Here is an 18,348-nt window from a genome sequence, read left to right as displayed (position 1 = left end):
TAACTCCAATAAACTAGTTTTACATGATTTCCCTTTGACCACACCATGTCAGCTCTGCCTGATTACCTTGAATGTATCCAAAGTACTCTGTTATACCACATTTAATTATAACTTCTAACATTATCTCGATGACAGGTGTTAAGCTCACTGTAGTTAGCTTAGTTTCCTGATTTCTAGCTCCCTCCCTTTTTGTATAAAGGAGTTGTTTTCACTATTTTTGAATTTAAAGGAATCTATCCTGAATCTAATGAGCTTTGGAAAATTAAAGCTAACGTGTCAACTATCTCACTCGCTACTTGTTCTAAGGCCTTAGGATGTACCCAGGGACTTGTCAGCTCACAGTTCCAACAATTTACTTTTATTTGTCATTTATACAAATTATTTGGATGGTTATATAGAAGATAGATTTTCAGAGGACACCAAAATTGGTGATAAGGTTCTCGAAGATGACAAAGAGATCTCGATCAATTGAGTCAATTGACTGTGGGGTGGAAGGTGGAGTTTAATTTGGATAAATGAGAGATATTGCATTTTGGTGAAACAAATAAGGGTAAGACATACACAATTAATGGTTCGGCTCTAGATAGTGTTCTAGAACAGAGAAGCCCAGGGATTCAGAGACAGAATGTTTTGAAATTTGGATCACAGGTAACCAGTTTGGGTAAGAAGGTGTTTAGCACTCTTGTCTTCATTACTCAGATTTTCCAACATTGTACTCCATTTGCCAAATCATTGCCCATTCACTTAAACTATCTACATCCATTTGTAGGATGTATAGGAATATAGGAGTTGGGACATTATGTTGAGGTTGTACAGAAGATTGGTGAGGCTTCTTCAGGAGTACTGTATGAAATTCTCGTCACCCTGTTATAGGAAGGATAGTCTTAAACTGAAGAGAGTCCAGAAAGGTTTACCAGGATGTTACTGGGAATGGAGTGTTTAAGATCTAAAAATAAACTGGAAAGTATGAGATATTTTTCCCTGGAGCGTAGGAGTTGAGGTGTAACCTTTTTGAGGTTTAGAAAATCATGAGTGGCATGAAATAAGGTGAATGACAAGGGTCTTTTCCTTAGGCTAGGGGTGTTCAAAACTAGAGGGTATATTTTTGAGGAAGGGGAAAGATTTTAAATGGTCATGAGGGGCATCCTCTTGACTCAGTTCAGATGTGGAATGAACTGCCAGAGAAAGTGATGGATGTAGATACAGTTACAACATTTAAAAGACATTTAGATCAATTCATGAATAGGAAAGATTTAGAGGAATGTGGGTCAAGCATATGCTTGTGCGACCAGTTTAGTTTTGGGAACATGGTCAATGTGGATTGATTGGAGCGAAGGGTTGTATGACTCAGTAACTTTATGACTCAGTAACTTTATGCCCAGTCAACTGTAATTTTCTTGTGTTCTTCCCTCCCTTTCAATTCCTGATTTACAGATAAGTCTGAGATGCTACTTATATCTTCTCTAGTGAAGACTGATGTCAAATATCTGTTCAATTCATCTGCTATCTCCTTATCCCCCATTACAAATTCCCCAGATTCATTTTCAAAAGAACCAAAGTTAAATTTCTTTTAAACATCCAACAACTTTTGCTATTTGGTTTCATATTTTTGGTTGACTTTCTCTCATTCTGTAATTTTTCTCTCCTAATTAATCATTTAGTAATTCTTTGTTTTATATTCTGGCTAGCTATAAGGAAAAATTGGGGAAGTTGAGACTCTTTCCCATAGAGAGGAGAAGGTTAATAAGAGATATGATCAGAGATTAGAAAATCATGAGGGTTCAGAAGGGAATGAGTAGGAAGAATCTGTTTCCAAATCCAAACGAATCAAGACCCAAAGGGCACGGTTTTAAAGTGATTTTGCAAAAGAAGCAAATGCGAGGTGAGTGAATTTTTTTTTACACACAACAAATCATTCGGGAATGGAATGTGTTTTTTGGAAATGTGGAGCAGTAAGATTCAATTGAGGCATTTAAATGGAAATGATGTGCGGGGCTTTGGGGAAATGACAGAAGATTAGCACTAAGTTAAAATGCACAGAGACACAGTGTAAGCAAGGTGGGCTGAATGGTCTCCTTTTCCTCCATAAAAAATTCTGTTTCTCTGTGGCTCTGGAGTAATATATATATAAATCTACAGTCTACCAGCATTGCTTTGTCTCCATAGAGATTCAGAAATTGTGTTCAGAGCCTCTGCAATTTCCAACTTTATTTCCCTCAAGAACCTTGGATGCAGCATATTAAGTCCTGAGCATTTCCGAACATAAATTCTTTACTAATTTAACTTTTTCAACTTTCGGTCTAGCCTTGTGTCTCACTGACCTTCTCTGGCAGTATAACATCAGCAACATCTTTGTTAAAGACAGAGGGAAATATTCTACCAGCCAAGGCCTCTGACAAGGCCCCAGGTCTTTTCTTACTTCCTTTTGACTAATTAGCAAAGGTGTTTTGAGTAAAGAAAATCCCTGCCTAGTGGCAAAAGGTGTCAACGAGTCACTGTCTGTGACAATATGAGGAGCATCTCCCATTGTGGTGATATGAGACCACAAGAGACATAGAGAGAGAGAGATAGAGAGAGAGAGAGAAAGACTTGAGAGAAGCACCATGGAGAGACTGGGCCTTGTGTAAGGCTGGCTCCTCAAATTGTAACAAACCATTTCTTGTTCAAACTTGCTGATGCCTCAGAAATGAATCAAACATACAACAATCCCATCCTCCCAGAGTAAGGAAATCTTCATCCCACGCTCCCATTGGAAATCCTGGCACAAAACACACACACTCTCTGTAATTACCCAGGAAGGTTGAATTGTGATGGGCTGATTGACGCTGCAACTTCAATCTGATCATGTGGCTGATCACAAAGTGGAGCTGAGGCCTCAGTCAGATCAGCTGTGATCGTATCCAACACTAGAATGACTTCAGGGGCTGAGTGGCCTCTTCCTGCATCTCCTTCTCTCCTACTCTGGACACAGCCCGGAATTCGTGATCAGAAAATTCCAGAGAAAATTGACAGGATCATTGGGTCAGTGAAACCTTCCTAGGAAGCAGTGCCACTGCCCAGAATGTCTGGTCTCTCCACAATCCCTGCCATTAAACACTCGCCCACAGCAACTGATCAGGACAAATTCAAGGGAACAAATGGGAAGATACACACTGGAACTTCTGAAAGTGAGAATACACTGACTGTGCGGTAACTGCCCAGTAGACTGAATATCGGAGTGTCATTACCCACCATCAGGAACCATTAGTAAATGTCTCTAACTTTCAGGGATATGTGGGGACTCTGGAGGGTTCTGACTGACTTATCTTGACAGTGAGCCAGGAAAGGACAGAGGGAGTTAAACCAGTTCCAACTGCTGACTAGATACAAAACTGACCACCACCAATCACTCACATAGAAACCCTATCACTAACACTGACCACATCCCCATTACTCTCACTGACCCCGTCCCCATAACTGAACACCCTCCCAATTACTCTCACCACCCCCTGGAACTCACTGTGTCACAATGCACATGCCCAGGTGTCAGCAAATATGGCCTTTCCAGGATTTACATTGCTCAGATGTCCCAAACTCACAGAGACAGCCACTGAAAGTGCTAAGTGTGGGAAGCAATGTGAGTGTTAGCAGACTCTGCCTTTGAGACATTGCACACAATAGACAGGACACTGACCAATCTCCACCTCCTTTAATCAGAATCTATGATCACTCCATCCTCCATCACAGGACTTCAGGATGCTGATGTGCTTTTGTGTGTGTGCTCACTCACAAGCTCAGCACCAGGTCATTGTCACCTCCTTCTTTTTAACATTAAAAACAATAGAGTTTTTGCTCAAAATCTGGAAAATTTCCTCTATCCCTAAGAATCTATTTGCCTTTGTCTTATCAATATTCAAGGAAACATTTTCTCTGCATTTTTCAGGAAGAGAGTTCCAATTTCTCGTGACCCAACAGAGAAAAAAATGTACTTAATCTTTGTTTTAAATGTACGACTCCCTATCTTTCAGGATGATGTGGAGGAGCCAGTGTTGGACTGGAGTGAACAAAGTTACAAATCACACAACACCAGGTTATAGTCCAACAGGTTTATTTGGAATCACTAGCTTTCAGAGCGCTGTTCCTTCAGCGCGTGTTTGTGGAGTATAAGATCATAAGACACAGAATTTATAGCAAAAGATTACAGTGTCATACAGTGACATATTGAACAAACCTGGGATTGTTAAGTATTTCATCTTTTAAAATGCAGGTTTTGGTTCGTTAATATGTAAATCCCAGAACTTCTTTTAAGTCACCTTCTCAAGATAACTTAAGGTTTTATTACAAATGTTGACATCACAGCCCAGACAATGCATTTAATGTGAGAAGTTAGAGTCTGTCTGTATCCCAATCTTGAGTCAGACTCTTCCTATCTCTAAAATGCAATTTACAAAATATTACATTTATTGACTGCCTGCAAATTGTGCATTTTTTGAGCAAAATAGTGTATCTGCAAATATAATTCTGCAAAGACAAATTCACATCATAGACTTATATGGATGTGTGTGTGCATCTGAGAGAGACAGAGAGAGATAGTGCGCATGCAGTTGTGTGCGTGTGAGAGAATGTGTGTTTGTGTGTGTGAAAGCTCAGTAAAGTGTGTGTGCGTAGGTGTGTTGGAGTATAACTCTGTGAGAGGGTGCATGTATGTGTATGTGTGTATGTGTGTGTATGTATGAGAGAGATGGTGTGTATGAGAGAGAGTCTGTGTGAATGTGTGTGTATGTAAGAGTGTGTGTGTATGTGTGCTTACGTGAGTGTATGTAGTGGGGTCACCTGTAGTGTGACATGATCCCAAGGTCCCAGTTGAGGCCATCCTCATGGGTACCAAACCCCAAAGCCAAAAGACGACAACATGTTCATTGCAGCCTGTAACATATGATCAATGGGGATGGCATCTTGCCAAGACCTCCCCTACACCTCCACTTTTTGCCTTTAAACAACCACCAAACCTTATACAGACGATTATTTGCAGCAAACTGTCCGGTCTTGCAGGACAACATCGACCACAACACCATACAATCCTATCACTTCAACCACTGCAAGACATGTCAGAGTGTCAACATAGATACCACCATTACCGTGAAGCTACCAACCTCCATGTACGTGGCAAGTACTCATGTGACTCAGCCAACATTGTCTATCTCATGTGTTGCAGACAAGGATGCCCCGAGGCATGGTACATTGGTGAGACCAAGCAGACGCGACGACAACGGATGAATACACAACAATCATCAGACAGGCATGGTCTCTTACAGTTGGAGAGAACTTCAGCAGTCAGGGACATCCTGCCTTGAGTCTTAGCGTCACCGTGCTCCAAGGCGGACTTCGGGACAGGCAACAACACAAAGTGGCCAAGCAGAGGCTAATAGCCAAGGTCAGTACCCATGGGGATGGCCTCAACCAGGTTCATGTCATACTACAGGTGACCCCACTACATATATACACACACACACACACACACACTCATGCAGACCCTCTATCCGTGTATTCAAACTTTTATATCTTCTGCCCAATGGAAAAGAATGTAAAACAGTACAGCCAGGGTGAGAGGGGTCCTAGCTTGTGTTGATTGCTTTCCAGAGGCAGTGGGAAGTATAGATGGAGTCAATGGATGGAAGGCTGGTTTGTTTGATAGACTGGGTTGTGTTAGCAAATTGCTCAGTTTCTGTGGTACATCTATAAAATTTGGTAAGGGTCCTTGTGGACATATTGAATTTTCTAAGCCATTGTGAGGAAGTAGAGATGTTGTCGTGCTTTCTTGACCATTGCGTTGAAGTGGTTGAGTTAGGACAGATTGTTGATGATCATCACTCCCAGAAACTTGACACTCTCTCCCACCTCCAGCTCAGCCCCACTGATATAGACAGGGATGTGCCCTCCACTCTGCTTTCTGGAGTCAATGACCAGCCCCTTAGTTTTGCTGACATTGATGAAGACATTATTGTCTTTACACCTTGCTGCTCAGCATACAATCTATTTCCTGAATTCTGTCTGATCATTGTTTGAGATCCGACCTACAACTGCGGTTGTGAATGGAATTGGGCCACATAATCATGAGCGTGTACGGAGAGCAGAAGGAGGCTGAATATGCAGCCTTGTGGGGCATCAGCATTGAGGATTATGGTGGAAGAGATGTTGTTACCTGTTCTTATTGATTGTGGTCTATGGGTCAGGAAGTGAAGGATCCAGTTACAGACCAGGGAGCCAAGACCGAGGTCACGGAGCTTAGAGATGAGTTTGTTTGGAATTATCAGGTTGAACATGGAACTGTAGTCAAAAACTAGGAGGCTGACATAGATATCCTTGTTATCCAGACATTCCTGGGATGAGTGCACAGCCAGGGAGATGGTAGCTTCTGTGGACCTGTTGTGCTGGTCGGTAATTTACAGAAGATTGAGGTAACTTGATAGGCGGGAGTTAATGTGAGCTATGACTAGCTCTCAAAGCACTTCTTAATTATGGAAGTCAGAACCACTGGGCAGAGGTTATTGAGGCACACTGCATGGCCTTTCTTTAGCACCTGGATGTAGTGATCTCCTGGAAGCAGGTGGCGACTTCAGATTACAGCACAGAGAGATTAAAGCTGTCTGCGGATACTCCCACCAACTGGTCTGCACAGAATCCAAATGCCGTACCAGAGAATCCATCCAGGCTAGTCGCTTTCCGTGGGTTCACTCTCAAGAAGGCTGAAGGGTACAGATGGATCCGAGGCTGTTGAGATAGGGACAACACCTCACTGGCCGCCTGTTCAAGTGAGCAATGTACTATTGCATGTGATTCAGTTCAACTTTACTTTGTAGCCCATTATGTCGTGCAATCATTGCCATTAACAATGGGTGTCTGTACGGTTGGTATGGGTTGAAAGCTTTGTTTGGTTTTGCCTCTTGACATCTCTGATGGCATTATGAAAGTCGTACCTACATTTCCTGGATAGGCCTCTAAGCCTGAGACTTGGCCTTCAGCAGGGAGTGGGTCATCCGGGTCATCCATGGTGTCTGCTTGGGGAACATTCAGATTAATGTCTTGGGCATGCAGTCTTCTACACACTTACTAACGAAGTCTGTCACTGGTGGCATATTCCTTTAGGTTGGCCATTTATGTTTTGAATGTGGACCAGTCCACTGACTCTAAGCTGTCCCATAGAAACCCTTTCATTGCCTCAGCCCCACCCTGCACTACTTTCTGCACTGGGTCCTCACACCTCAGTTTCTGCTCATGTGTAAACCAGGAAGAGGAGCACAGCACTGTGATCTGATTTTCCAAAATGTTAATGGGGTTAGTGTGGTCGGCATCTTTGATATCTGTGTAGCAAAGGCCAAGGATATTCAGAGGCAAGTTGACAGTATTTTGGTCGCACTTTAGTGAGGTTGGCCTGGTTGAAGGGACTGGCTATGATGAACAAGGCCTCGGAATATTCTGTCCCAAGACTGTTTGTGCCATTGTATACTTCATCAAGTGCACTCTTCACTTCTACATGGGGTGGAATGTAAACTGCTCTCAGGACAGTGACGGTGAACTCGCGCAGAAGGTAATAGCGACAGAATCTTACTGTAATCATTTTCCATATCACAGTAGATGAAAACATGATCTTCAGGATTGGATCCTCAGACACTGGAACGACATGAACTACGCATTGTCACAGTGATTCATGGTCAGAGCATCGATAGCTGGCAGCTCAGCTTTTAGATGGACTTCAGTGTCAGGATCTTGTTTAACCACCTGATCTCCATTGGCAGTGTGAGGTAGCTCAGGGGAAAGTGATTCCAGATCATAATGTGGTCTAAACATATGATTCTGATTTCTGTCACATACTGTTTGGCTCTGAACAAGCTTTAAATTAGCTTTTGCTGATCTGCTGCTCGAACAATGGGATGTGTCTCAAAATTTGGGCACATTTCCCTGAGTTGATGTTGGTTTTTCACTGAGAAACCTTCAGGCTGCTTTATCCAGAAGCAGAACCCAGTCTCATCTTTCCAGGGAGATTCAACCCCCAGCAGAAAGGAGCTTCCAGAACGGAGAGTTTGTCCATTTCAATATTGAAATGGAGCTGATGTTGCAATTGGTTGTAAAGTTTTAGGCTGACTATCTGACTTTTTGAATGAATTTAATTTAATTGCTCTTCTTAATGAAATTGAACTAATGTTACAATATCCAGAAATAAACAAGACTTTTTATGAATTTTTTTTCTGATGTCTCACAAAATTTTGTCAAGTTTGATCTTGCTAAGATCTTTACATGGAAATTGGATTTCACATCAAGATATTTGCCTTTCAATAGGTAAGACTCTACAACATGTCACGTGAGAGGGCGATCAGGGTATTGACATGTTTCAATGGTGAAGGGTATGATCAAGGTGTTAAAATCCCGTTCCCAGAGTACAGACATGTCAGCGGACTCTTTACAATTCTCTCCTGCTAACATCTCCAATTTAGCTTCATATTTCCCTGCCATTTAACAGGAGCTGTTAGGGAATAGCTGCACCACATTGTTCCATCAGGTACATTAACTGTGGCTTGCTTTGTTGATCTTGGCATTTTTGTAATTCTAAAGGCAGCTGTCAATGCTGTGTGTACCTGTGTCCCGTCAGTAGCTGTGCTTTCTCACAGCTCTGCAACATTCACCTCAGTGCCTGTTCTAACATCATGTCTCGAGGACACAACACAACAGTGTGTTCAACAGGAGCACTTTATTGAAGAGAAGGCAAACTATCTGCCTGCAGAGGGAGTGTGTGTTTGTGTGTATATTTTAAAGAGAGAGAGATGTGTTCGAGTGTGTATGTGTCTGTGTGTATGTGTGTGAGAGAGTGTGAGTGTGAATGCGTGTCTGTGTGTGTGTGTGCCTGAGGGTAGAGGACACAGCAAACAGGAAGGACAAGTGTAAATGGTGGGTTTTGGTAAAATATGATTATGGTTATTTCAGTATGAATGTGGGGTTCTGTTTTCACATTGTCATGACTCACAGGTTGGAAATCATTTGCCACTATTCCTACAGACATCATAATCATTTTAAAGGATTTAAAAAACCCACTTCAAACACTTCAATTACCTGACAACCAATCACATTATTGTTGGCAGGCAGAGGAGCTCTGTCTTTGAACTTACAAACATAAGAACTAGGAGCAGGAGTAGGCCACTGGCCCTTTGAGCCTGATCCACCCTTCAATAAGATCATGGCTAATCTTTCCATGGCCTCAGCTCCACTCCCCACCCTCTCACTATAATCATTTATTCTTTTACTGTTCAAAAACATATCTATCTTAGCTTTAAAAACATTTAATCAGGAAGCCTCAACGGTAGCACAGTGGTTAGCACTGCTGCCTCACAGCGCCAGAGATCTGGGTTCAATTCCCGTCTCAGGCAACTGTGTGGAGTTTGCACATTCTCCCTGTGTCTGCGTGGGTTTCCTCCGTGCTCTGGTTTCTTCCCACAGTCCAAAAATGTGCAGGTTAAGTGAATTGGCCACGTTAAATTGCCCCTAGTGTTAGGTGAATGGGTCTGGGTGGGTTGCACTTCGGTGGGTCAGTGTGGACTTGTTGGGCCGAAGGGCCTGTTTCCACACTGTAAGTAATCTAATCTACTTCACTGGGCAGGGAATTCCATAGATTCACAACCCTCTGGATGAAAAAGTTCCCTCTCAATTCAGACCTAAATCTGCTCCCCCTAATCTGTGCCCTCTTGTCCTCATTTCACCCACCAATGGAAACGTCCTCTCTACTTCTAACTTATCGATTCCGTTCATAATTTTATATGTTTCTATAAGATCCCCACTTATTCTTCTAAATTCCAAAGTATATTATCCCAGTCTACTCAGTCTCTCCTCATAAGCCGACCCCCTCAATTCCAGAATCAACCTAGTCAACTTCCTCTGTATCCCCTCCAGTGCCAGTACGTCCTTTCTCAAGTAAGGAGACCAAAACTGCACACAGTACGCCAGGTCTGATCTCACCAGCACCCCATACAGCTGCAACATAACCTCCCTGCTTTTAAACCCAATCCCTTTAAATTGCTAAATCCCTTTAGCAATGAAGACAGAATTTTTTTTACCATTCAAGTAATAATCCTTTTTACTGTTACTCCTATCAAAATGGATGTCTTCACATTTATTAACATTGTACTCCATCTGCCAGACCTTTGCCCACTCACTGAATATATCTATTTCCCTCTGCAAAGTTTCACAGTCCTCTGCACACTTTGCTCTACCAGTCATAGTCATCAGCAAACTTTGATACACTACACATGGTCCCCAATTCCAAAACATCTATGTAAATTGTGAACAATTGCATTTCCAATACTGGTTCCTGAGACATACTACTAGTTACTGATTGCCAACCAGAAAAGCCCTTATTTACGCACATTCTTTGCTTCCTATTAGTTAACCAATCCTCTATCCATGCTGATACATTAACCATAACGCATTGCATCCTTTTCTGATGAAGCAGCCTTTTGTGTGGCACTTTGTCGAATGCCATTTGGAAATCTAGATACACCACATCTACTGGGTCCCCATTGTTCACTGTGTTCTTAATGCCTTCAGAGAATTCCAGTTGGTTAGTTAAAGCACAACCTGCCTTTTATGAACCCATGCTGCATCTGCCCAATGGGACAATTTCTATCTGGATGTCTTGCTATTTCTTTCTTGATAACAGATGCAAATATTTTCCCCACTACAGAGGTTAACCTAACCAGCCTATAATTCCCCATCTATTGTCTACCTCCTTTTTAAAACCGTGTTTTTGTTGTTTACTGAATTGTTGGAATTGCCCCAGAGTCCAGCCAATTTTGTAAAGTTACCACAAGTGCATTTGTTATTTCTCCCGTCATCTCTTTTCGTACAATGGGATGTACTCAGTCAGGGCCAGGAGACTTGTCTACCTTTACCTCCATGAGCTTGCCCACACTGCCTCTTTCATGGTAATGATTGTTTCCAGGTCCTCACCTACCTTCATCTCCTTGTCAGCTACTGGCATGTTATTCCTGTCCTCCACTGTGAAAACTGGCACAAAATACAAGATCTGTTCAATGCACCAGCCATTTCCTCATATCCCATTTCCAAATACCCTTCTCATCCTCTGAAGGACCAATGTTTACCTTAGCCAATCTTTTTCATTTTATATATTTGTATATATTTGCAGAAACCTTTGCCATCTATCTTTACATTCTGAGTTAGTTTACTCTCATAATCTATCTGACATTTCTTTATAGCTTTTTGCGGCTTTCTGTCAACCTTTAAAGTTTTCTCAAGCTTCTAGTCTCCCGCTGGTCTTTGCCATGTTGTATGCCTTCTCTTTTAATTGGACAGCCTCCCTTATTTCCTTACACACCCATAGCAGGTGGACCCCTTCTCCCACAGTCCTTCCCTTTCACTGGGATATACTTTAGTTTGGGAACTAATGGCCAGTTTCAATCAGCTTCCCATTAAACAACCCTCAGTTTGGGTTTGTCTGCAGTGTGCTGGAGCTTACAGCTACACAAACAGGGTTCACAAAAGGTATCCAATTCCTTACTTCCAAAACACGCAGCCATCCTTGTAAATCCCTGAGACAATGAAACCGCGACCTGATGCGGATTACAAAATTCTGTCAAAGGTAATCGCCAACCGGGTCAGGTCTGCTCTGGGGTCGGTGATTCACCCTGACCAAACCTGTGCTGTGCGGGGCAGGAAGATCACTGAGAGTCTAGCAATCCTACGTGCAGGACAGAGGGTTGGACACCTGCCTGATCAGCCTGGATCAGGAGAAAGCCTTTGACAGGATATCACACAGGTATATGAGAGATGTTCTCTCCAAAATGGGCTTTGGGGAGGGAATCTGCAATTGGATCAGACTGCTCTACACCAACATTGTCAGTGCAGTCTCAATCAACGGGTGGGAATCAGATAGCTTCCCAGTCAGATCTGGAGTCAGGCAGGGCTGCCCTCTCTCTCCTGCCTTGTTTGTGTGCTGCATTGAGCCATTTGCGGAGTCCATCAGGAAGGATGCGAGCCTGAGAGGGGTGAATATTCCTGGCAGCGGGGGCCTGCAGGTTAAGGCCTCCCTGTACATGGATGACGTCGCCGTTTTCTGCTCGGATCCGCTGTCCGTGCGCAGACTCATGTGCATATGTGACCAGTTTGAACAGGCTTCGGGGGCCAAGGTAAACCGAGGCAAGAGCGAGGCCATGCTCTTCGGGAAATGGGCTGACCAATCCTCGATCCCCTTCACCATCAGGACCAACCACCTGAAGGTGCTGGGTATTTGGTTCGGAGGGGCTGGGGCGTGCGCCAAGTCTTGGGAGGAGCGTATCAGCAAAGTGAGGCAGAAACTGGGCAGATGGAAGCTATGGTCGCTCTCCATCACGGGAAAAAACCTGGTCATCAGGTGTGAGGCACTGTAATTGCTGTTATACGTGGCACAGGTCTGGCCTATTCCCAGAACCTGTGCCGCTGCAGTCATCCGGGCCATCTTCCAGTTTATATGGAGGTCAAAGATGGACCGGGTCCAAAGGGACTCGATATATAAAGATCTGGGCAACGGGGGAAAAAATACACCCAATGCCACCCTCACCCTGATGGCCACCTTTGTGTGTGGCTGCATCAAGCTGTGCATGGATCCCCGGTACGCAAACACCAAGTGTCACTACGTACTGAGGTTCTACCTGTCCCCGGTGTTGCGAAGGATGGGCCTGGCCTCGCTGCCGCGGAACGCTCCGAGTAGTTGGACCGTTCCGTATCACCTGTCCTTCGTGGAGAAATTTATGAAGAAAAACATCTTTGACCACAAGTCCATCAGGAAGTGGTCAGCATGTAGTGTCCTTGAGACCCTTCGGGAAAAGGAGAGGGCGGATCCTATCGAGCGGTTCCCTGAGCAGACTGTCAAAGCCATTTGGCAGAATTCCTCATCGCCAGAACTTTCCAACAAGCACCAAGACATGGCTTGGCTGGTGGTGAGAAGGGCTCTGCCTGTGAGATCCTTTATGCACGCCCGGACTTTCAACCGCACCGCACGCTGCCCTCGAAGCGGCTGGGGGGGCGGAACGAGACTGTCACACACCTCCTTCTGGAATGTGCCTATGCAGAGGAAGTCTGGAGAGGAATGCAGTGGTGTTTGTCAAGGTTCGTCCCGAACAGCGCCGTGACACAGGACTCTGTGCTCTACGGCCTGTTCCCCGGGACGCACACAGAGACGAACATCAACTGTGCCTGGAGGATCATCAACTCGGTGAAGGACGCTCTCTGGGTGGTCCGAAACCTGTTGATCTTCCAGCTGAAGGAGTTGACCCCGACTGAGTGTTGCAGACTGGCACATTCCATGGTCCAGGACTACGTGTTGAGGGACGCGCTGAAGCTTGGGGCAGCTGCCGCCAAGGCGCGGTGGGGAAAGACCACCGTGTAACATCTGCCTGCCTAATGAAGAACAGGGGGCCCATGCAATCATTTGGGCTCTGTTGACGCCTCAGCTAAATATGTAATGGCACAGACCTGTAAATAGGAATGATTACTCTGTCTCTGTATACCAAGAAATGGAATGTTTACGGATGTATGGCATGACCAATTGTACAGATCATCAAAATATTTTATGAATAAAGTATATTCTTGAAATTAAAAAAAAAGATGGCTCTGCTGACCCCTCAGCAGAATACCTCGATGGTCAATGTACAGACTTGTACATACGAATGATTAATTCTGATCTATGTATGTAAAGAAATGGAATGTATATGTATGTATGGCATCACCATTTGTATAGATATCAAAATAATTTTACAGGCAGAGCCCTTCTCACCACCAGCCAAGCCATGTCTTGGTGCTTGTTGGAAAGTTCTGGCGATGAGGCATTCTGCCAAATGGCTTTGACAGTCTGCTCAGGGAACCGCTCGATAGGATCCGCCCTCTCCTTTTCCCGAAGGGTCTCAAGGACACTACGTGCTGACCACTTCCTGATGGACTTGTGGTCAAAGGTGTTTTTCTTCATAAACTTCTCCACGGAGGACAGGTGATACGGAACGGTCCAACTACTCGGAGCGTTCCGCGGCAGCGAGGCCAGGCCCATCCTTCGCAACACCGGGGACAGGTAGAACCTCAGTACGTAGTGACACTTGGTGTTTGCGTACCGGGGATCCACGCACAGCTTGATGCAGCCACACACAAAGGTGGCCATCAGAGTGAGAGTGGCATTGGGTGTATTTTTTCCCCTGTTGCCCAGATCTTTGTACTGCGAGTCCCTTTGGACCCGGTCCATCTTTGACCTCCATATAAACTGGAAGATGGCCCGGGTGACTGCAGCGGCACAGGTTTTGGGAATAGGCCAGACCTGTGCCACGTATAACAGCAATGGCAGTGCCTCACACCTGATGACCAGGTTTTTACCCACAATGGAGATTGGTGGGAAACCAGGCTATGATGAGGAGATAATACGTTTCCAAATGGATATTGGCTAGGAGAATGGGCCAGACTCTGACAGGTGGAGGTTAATGTGGATAAGTGTGGGGTTGTTCATTTTGGCTGGAAAATAAGACAAATTGTTATTGCACTGGGAAGCAGATTCACAGTGTGTCAGTGCAGAGGGATTTGTGTGTTTTTGGGCATGAATTGCAGAAATTGGATATGCAGGTGCAGCATATAATAAGAAAGGTAAATGGAATACTGGCATTTATTGCAAAAAAGTGTTGTTACAATAATATAAGGCATTGCTGAGACCACACCTGGAGAATGATGTCCAGTTGTGGTCTCCTTACCTAAGGGAGGATGTGGTGACATTGCAGGCAGTTCAGACGAGGTTCACCAGGCTGGTTCCAGGGATGAAAGGGTTATTGTACGAGAAGCAATTGTATAGCTTGGCTTATACTTACTGACAATCAGAGGAATGAAGGGAGATTGATTGAGGAATATAAAATGCTAAAGGGGATTGATAAGATTGATATCTAGCAGATGTTCCCTTTGTGGGAGAGTCTCGAACAAGAGGTCATAGGTATAGAGAGAGAGGAGGTAGGTAAGATCGCCATGATCATGTTAAATGGTGGAGTGGACTCAAAGGGCTGACTTGCCCACTCTCCCTCTGAATTCCTGTGTTACTAGAATTAACTGAAAATGTGTTTGATAACAGCAAATCAAGTATAGTACTGGAATATATTATCTGTTGTCATTAAAACAGAAAAAAACAAATTGTAAAGTAAACAAATCTAGTAATGAAGGAATATTTTTAACAAATGAAGAAATTGAAGGGATGATCATTAATATTATTCATGTTTAGTTATGAGCCAATCAGCAAACAGTGTGATAACTAATGAATTGAGGACCGGAGGGACATTAAAGAGAACATTTGACTGTCACGGTCCATTCATGATCTGGAGATAGTTTTGAATCATGTTGTGCAGATATATTGTGACCCCTTTGGGACAGCTGGGACTTGGAGTAGGGCATTCTGGGAAACTGCCCAAAAGAAGCCAACTCATTCTGTTTAATTTGTGAGGAATGGATTAACCAACAAGAACAAATGTAAAAACACTGCAATAAATAGAGGAAATTGTACAGAAGGTAGATTCATAGATTTGCACATCTCAGAAACAGACCCTGGGGAAAAAAACTTGGCTATTCACCTTATTTATGCCCCTCGTGTTTTTATAAACTTCAGGGAAAATAGCCCCAGCCTATTCAGTCTCTCACTATAGCTCCAAACCTTCTAAATCTTTTCTGAACCCTTTCACATTTCCTATTGCAGGAAGTACAGAATTTAATACAGCATTCGGAAAGTGGCTGAATCAATGTCCTGTACAGCTGCAACATGATATCCCAACTCCTGTACTCAATCCACTGACCCATAAAGGCAAGGAGACCAAACACCTTCTTCACTATCCTGTCAGTCTGTAACTCCACCTTCAGGAACTATGACTCTACACCCCAAGGTCTGTTTGTTTGGCAACACTCCCCAGCACCCTACCATTAACTGTGTAAATGCTGCTATGATTTACACAAAATGCAACATCTCATATTTCTCAAAATTAATCTCCATCTGCCACTCCTCAGCCCATCTGATCAAGGTCCCATTGTACTCTAAGATAACCTTCCTCACTGCCCACTACATTTCCTGTTTTGGTGTCATCTGTAAACGAACCATTACGAACCATTCCCTCCTATATGCTCATCCAAATCATTTATAAAACTGACAGAAAGCAGTGGACACAGGTAGTGAGTAACTTAAAGAGAGTTACCTTCATCTCCATTCCGCCAGGCTCAGGGGAAGAGTCCCACGCAGGGAGAGGGTCCTTGTAAATAACACACAGAGTCCGATCGTGGGCCAGAGCCTGTGGGAGGCTGACAGAGTGGTCACAGACAGACATGGACTACATCCCCCAGAATGCAGCCTGTGATTGAAACAAATGACCAGAAGGACTGGGCCTGTCGTTCCAGGACAGTGGGAATGTGAGCGCTGGAATTCTGACCCGGATCGGAGAGCCCATTCCCTATCTGCTCCAGGTTGAGGGGTGAGGCAACCACTGGAGAAAGGGTCAGTGCTGCCCGAGTCTGGGGCCCTGGAGATTAGCACCGTGTGTAACCCCCCTCTCCCTGGCCCTGATACAGGATCCCCCTTCCCCTTTGATCAGATTGTTCCTCTGGTTATTAATGATTAATTATCTATGACTGTTTGATCACCAACAGGAATTCACATTTTTCAACGGATAACTACTGTTGAGGTCAGTGATGACGGCAGCATTAAGAGATCGATGAGATTTGGATTTGATGGAAAGGACTTTATCAGTTTAGACCCAGACAGAATGAGATGGATCGCATCCAATCCCATTGCAGTGATGACTAAAGAGAAATGGGATTCTGATGATTCCTGGAACAACTACTGGAAAAGACACCTGGAAGATGCATATATTGAAAATTTGAACACATACCTGAAAGCTGGAAAGGAATATTTCACAAGGAAAGGTATGTATTTCAGTTTTGTTCCATGTTCCGATCTAACCTCACTGATCTGTGAAACCGCTCTCCCATTCCATTCAGTGTCTGTCTATTGTTTGTGGTTTCACCCTTTCCCATCACAGTTCAGCCTGAAGTGTTCATCTCCAGGAGGGAGCCCAATGGTCAGGACAAGCCGCTCACTCTCTCCTGCCTGGTCACTGGGTTTTATCCTGTAGACATCGAGATGACCTGGCTAAGGAATGGAGAGGTCATGTCTGAGACCCAATCCTCGGGGGTTCGACCGAACCACGATGGGACCCATCAGATCCAGAAAGAGATTGAGATCAATGCTGGGGATGAGGATCAATACTCCTGTCACATTGAACACAGCAGCCTGGCAGAGGCCCAGCTCTATCAGTGGGGTAAGGGACTGGTGTGTGTGTGTGTGTGTGTGTTCTGTGTCTGTGTGTCTGTGTCTGTGTGTGTGTGTGTGTGTGTGTGTCTGTGTGTGTGTGTCTGTGTGTGTGTGTGTCTGTGTGTGTGTCTGTGTGTGTGTCTGTGTGTGTGTGTATCTGTGTGTGTGTGTGTGTGTACATGTGACAGATGGAACCATTTAGAGGACACTTTTTCACTTCCTTGTTTGCAACTACCCACCTTGTTCTCTGTGTTGATATGTCATGTTGGTCTCACTGAGTTAAAGATTTCAATTCTAAGTATGAAAGGGCCTCTGAATCCCAAGCTTCCAGAGCCTTTTGGGGATTCCAGATTCCCACAACCCTGTTATTGGTGAAGTATTCGTTGATTTCCCTCTGGAATAATCTCACTAGAATTACAAGAAGATTCTCTTGTATTCCAGGCTTCAGCACCAGACATGGGCCCAGATTGTCCAGCAGCCAGACAGTCAGAGACTGAGAGAGGAGGGACTGGACCCCTCAGAATTCCTGACTCACTCATGGGATTTGTCTGGGAAGTTTCAACTTCCGATGGACAATTACCTCGCATCTGGAACCCTCTGGAAAGATCTCAGGGTCTGAGGTTAGGGATTGGAAGCTTCTTTAACTCCTAGTGTGATGATGCTGCCACTTTAAAAGGTTGTTGGTGTCCTAGTTTTTGTTTTGAAGGGAGGTTGTAAGGCAGAGGCAACAAACCTGCCGCTGATGATGACTGAGGTAAGCCAGTTGTGAGGCCTTGGGGTTTTTTAAGTTGGAACAATAGAAGCAGTCTGAATGGGCGTGGCCAGCTCTCACAGATCCAGATTTCGCAGTTTGGTTTTTTTCAGTTACCACAGAAGCCTTTGGGGTCTCAAAAGAGTTGGCAGCTTCAGTGAGTGTCACCTGGCTACTACTTTCTACATTTATTTCTTGATATTATTTCCTCCTGGATTGGAGAACTGCATGTAAGAATCTTTGTCTGAAATTACCTTTTTTCCAA

General features: G+C 44.2%; 2 protein-coding genes across 2 annotated transcripts in view; one reads left to right on the top strand and one right to left on the bottom strand.

The window, feature by feature from the left end:
- The window catches only part of LOC148140874 (class I histocompatibility antigen, F10 alpha chain-like), a 275,899-nt gene that overhangs the window by 149,013 nt on the left and 108,538 nt on the right, over positions 1-18,348 (bottom strand). The window lies entirely within an intron of this gene.
- Positions 1-18,348, top strand: part of LOC122546109 (class I histocompatibility antigen, F10 alpha chain-like) — a 34,326-nt gene that overhangs the window by 13,847 nt on the left and 2,131 nt on the right. Inside the window, exons 2-3 of the mRNA XM_087979041.1 lie at positions 16,669-16,944; positions 17,061-17,339. Of these exons, the coding sequence (XP_087835167.1) occupies positions 16,669-16,944; positions 17,061-17,339 (555 nt within the window). The remainder of the gene's footprint in view (positions 1-16,668; positions 16,945-17,060; positions 17,340-18,348) is intronic.

This window comes from Chiloscyllium plagiosum, unplaced genomic scaffold (assembly GCF_037043375.1).
Source record: "Chiloscyllium plagiosum isolate Xiang-an unplaced genomic scaffold, Cpla_swu_hap1 HiC_scaffold_35, whole genome shotgun sequence".
NCBI lineage: Eukaryota > Metazoa > Chordata > Chondrichthyes > Orectolobiformes > Hemiscylliidae > Chiloscyllium > Chiloscyllium plagiosum.
The sequence above is the reverse complement of the archived record's forward strand: the minus strand, read 5'-3'. Positions and strand labels throughout refer to the sequence as shown.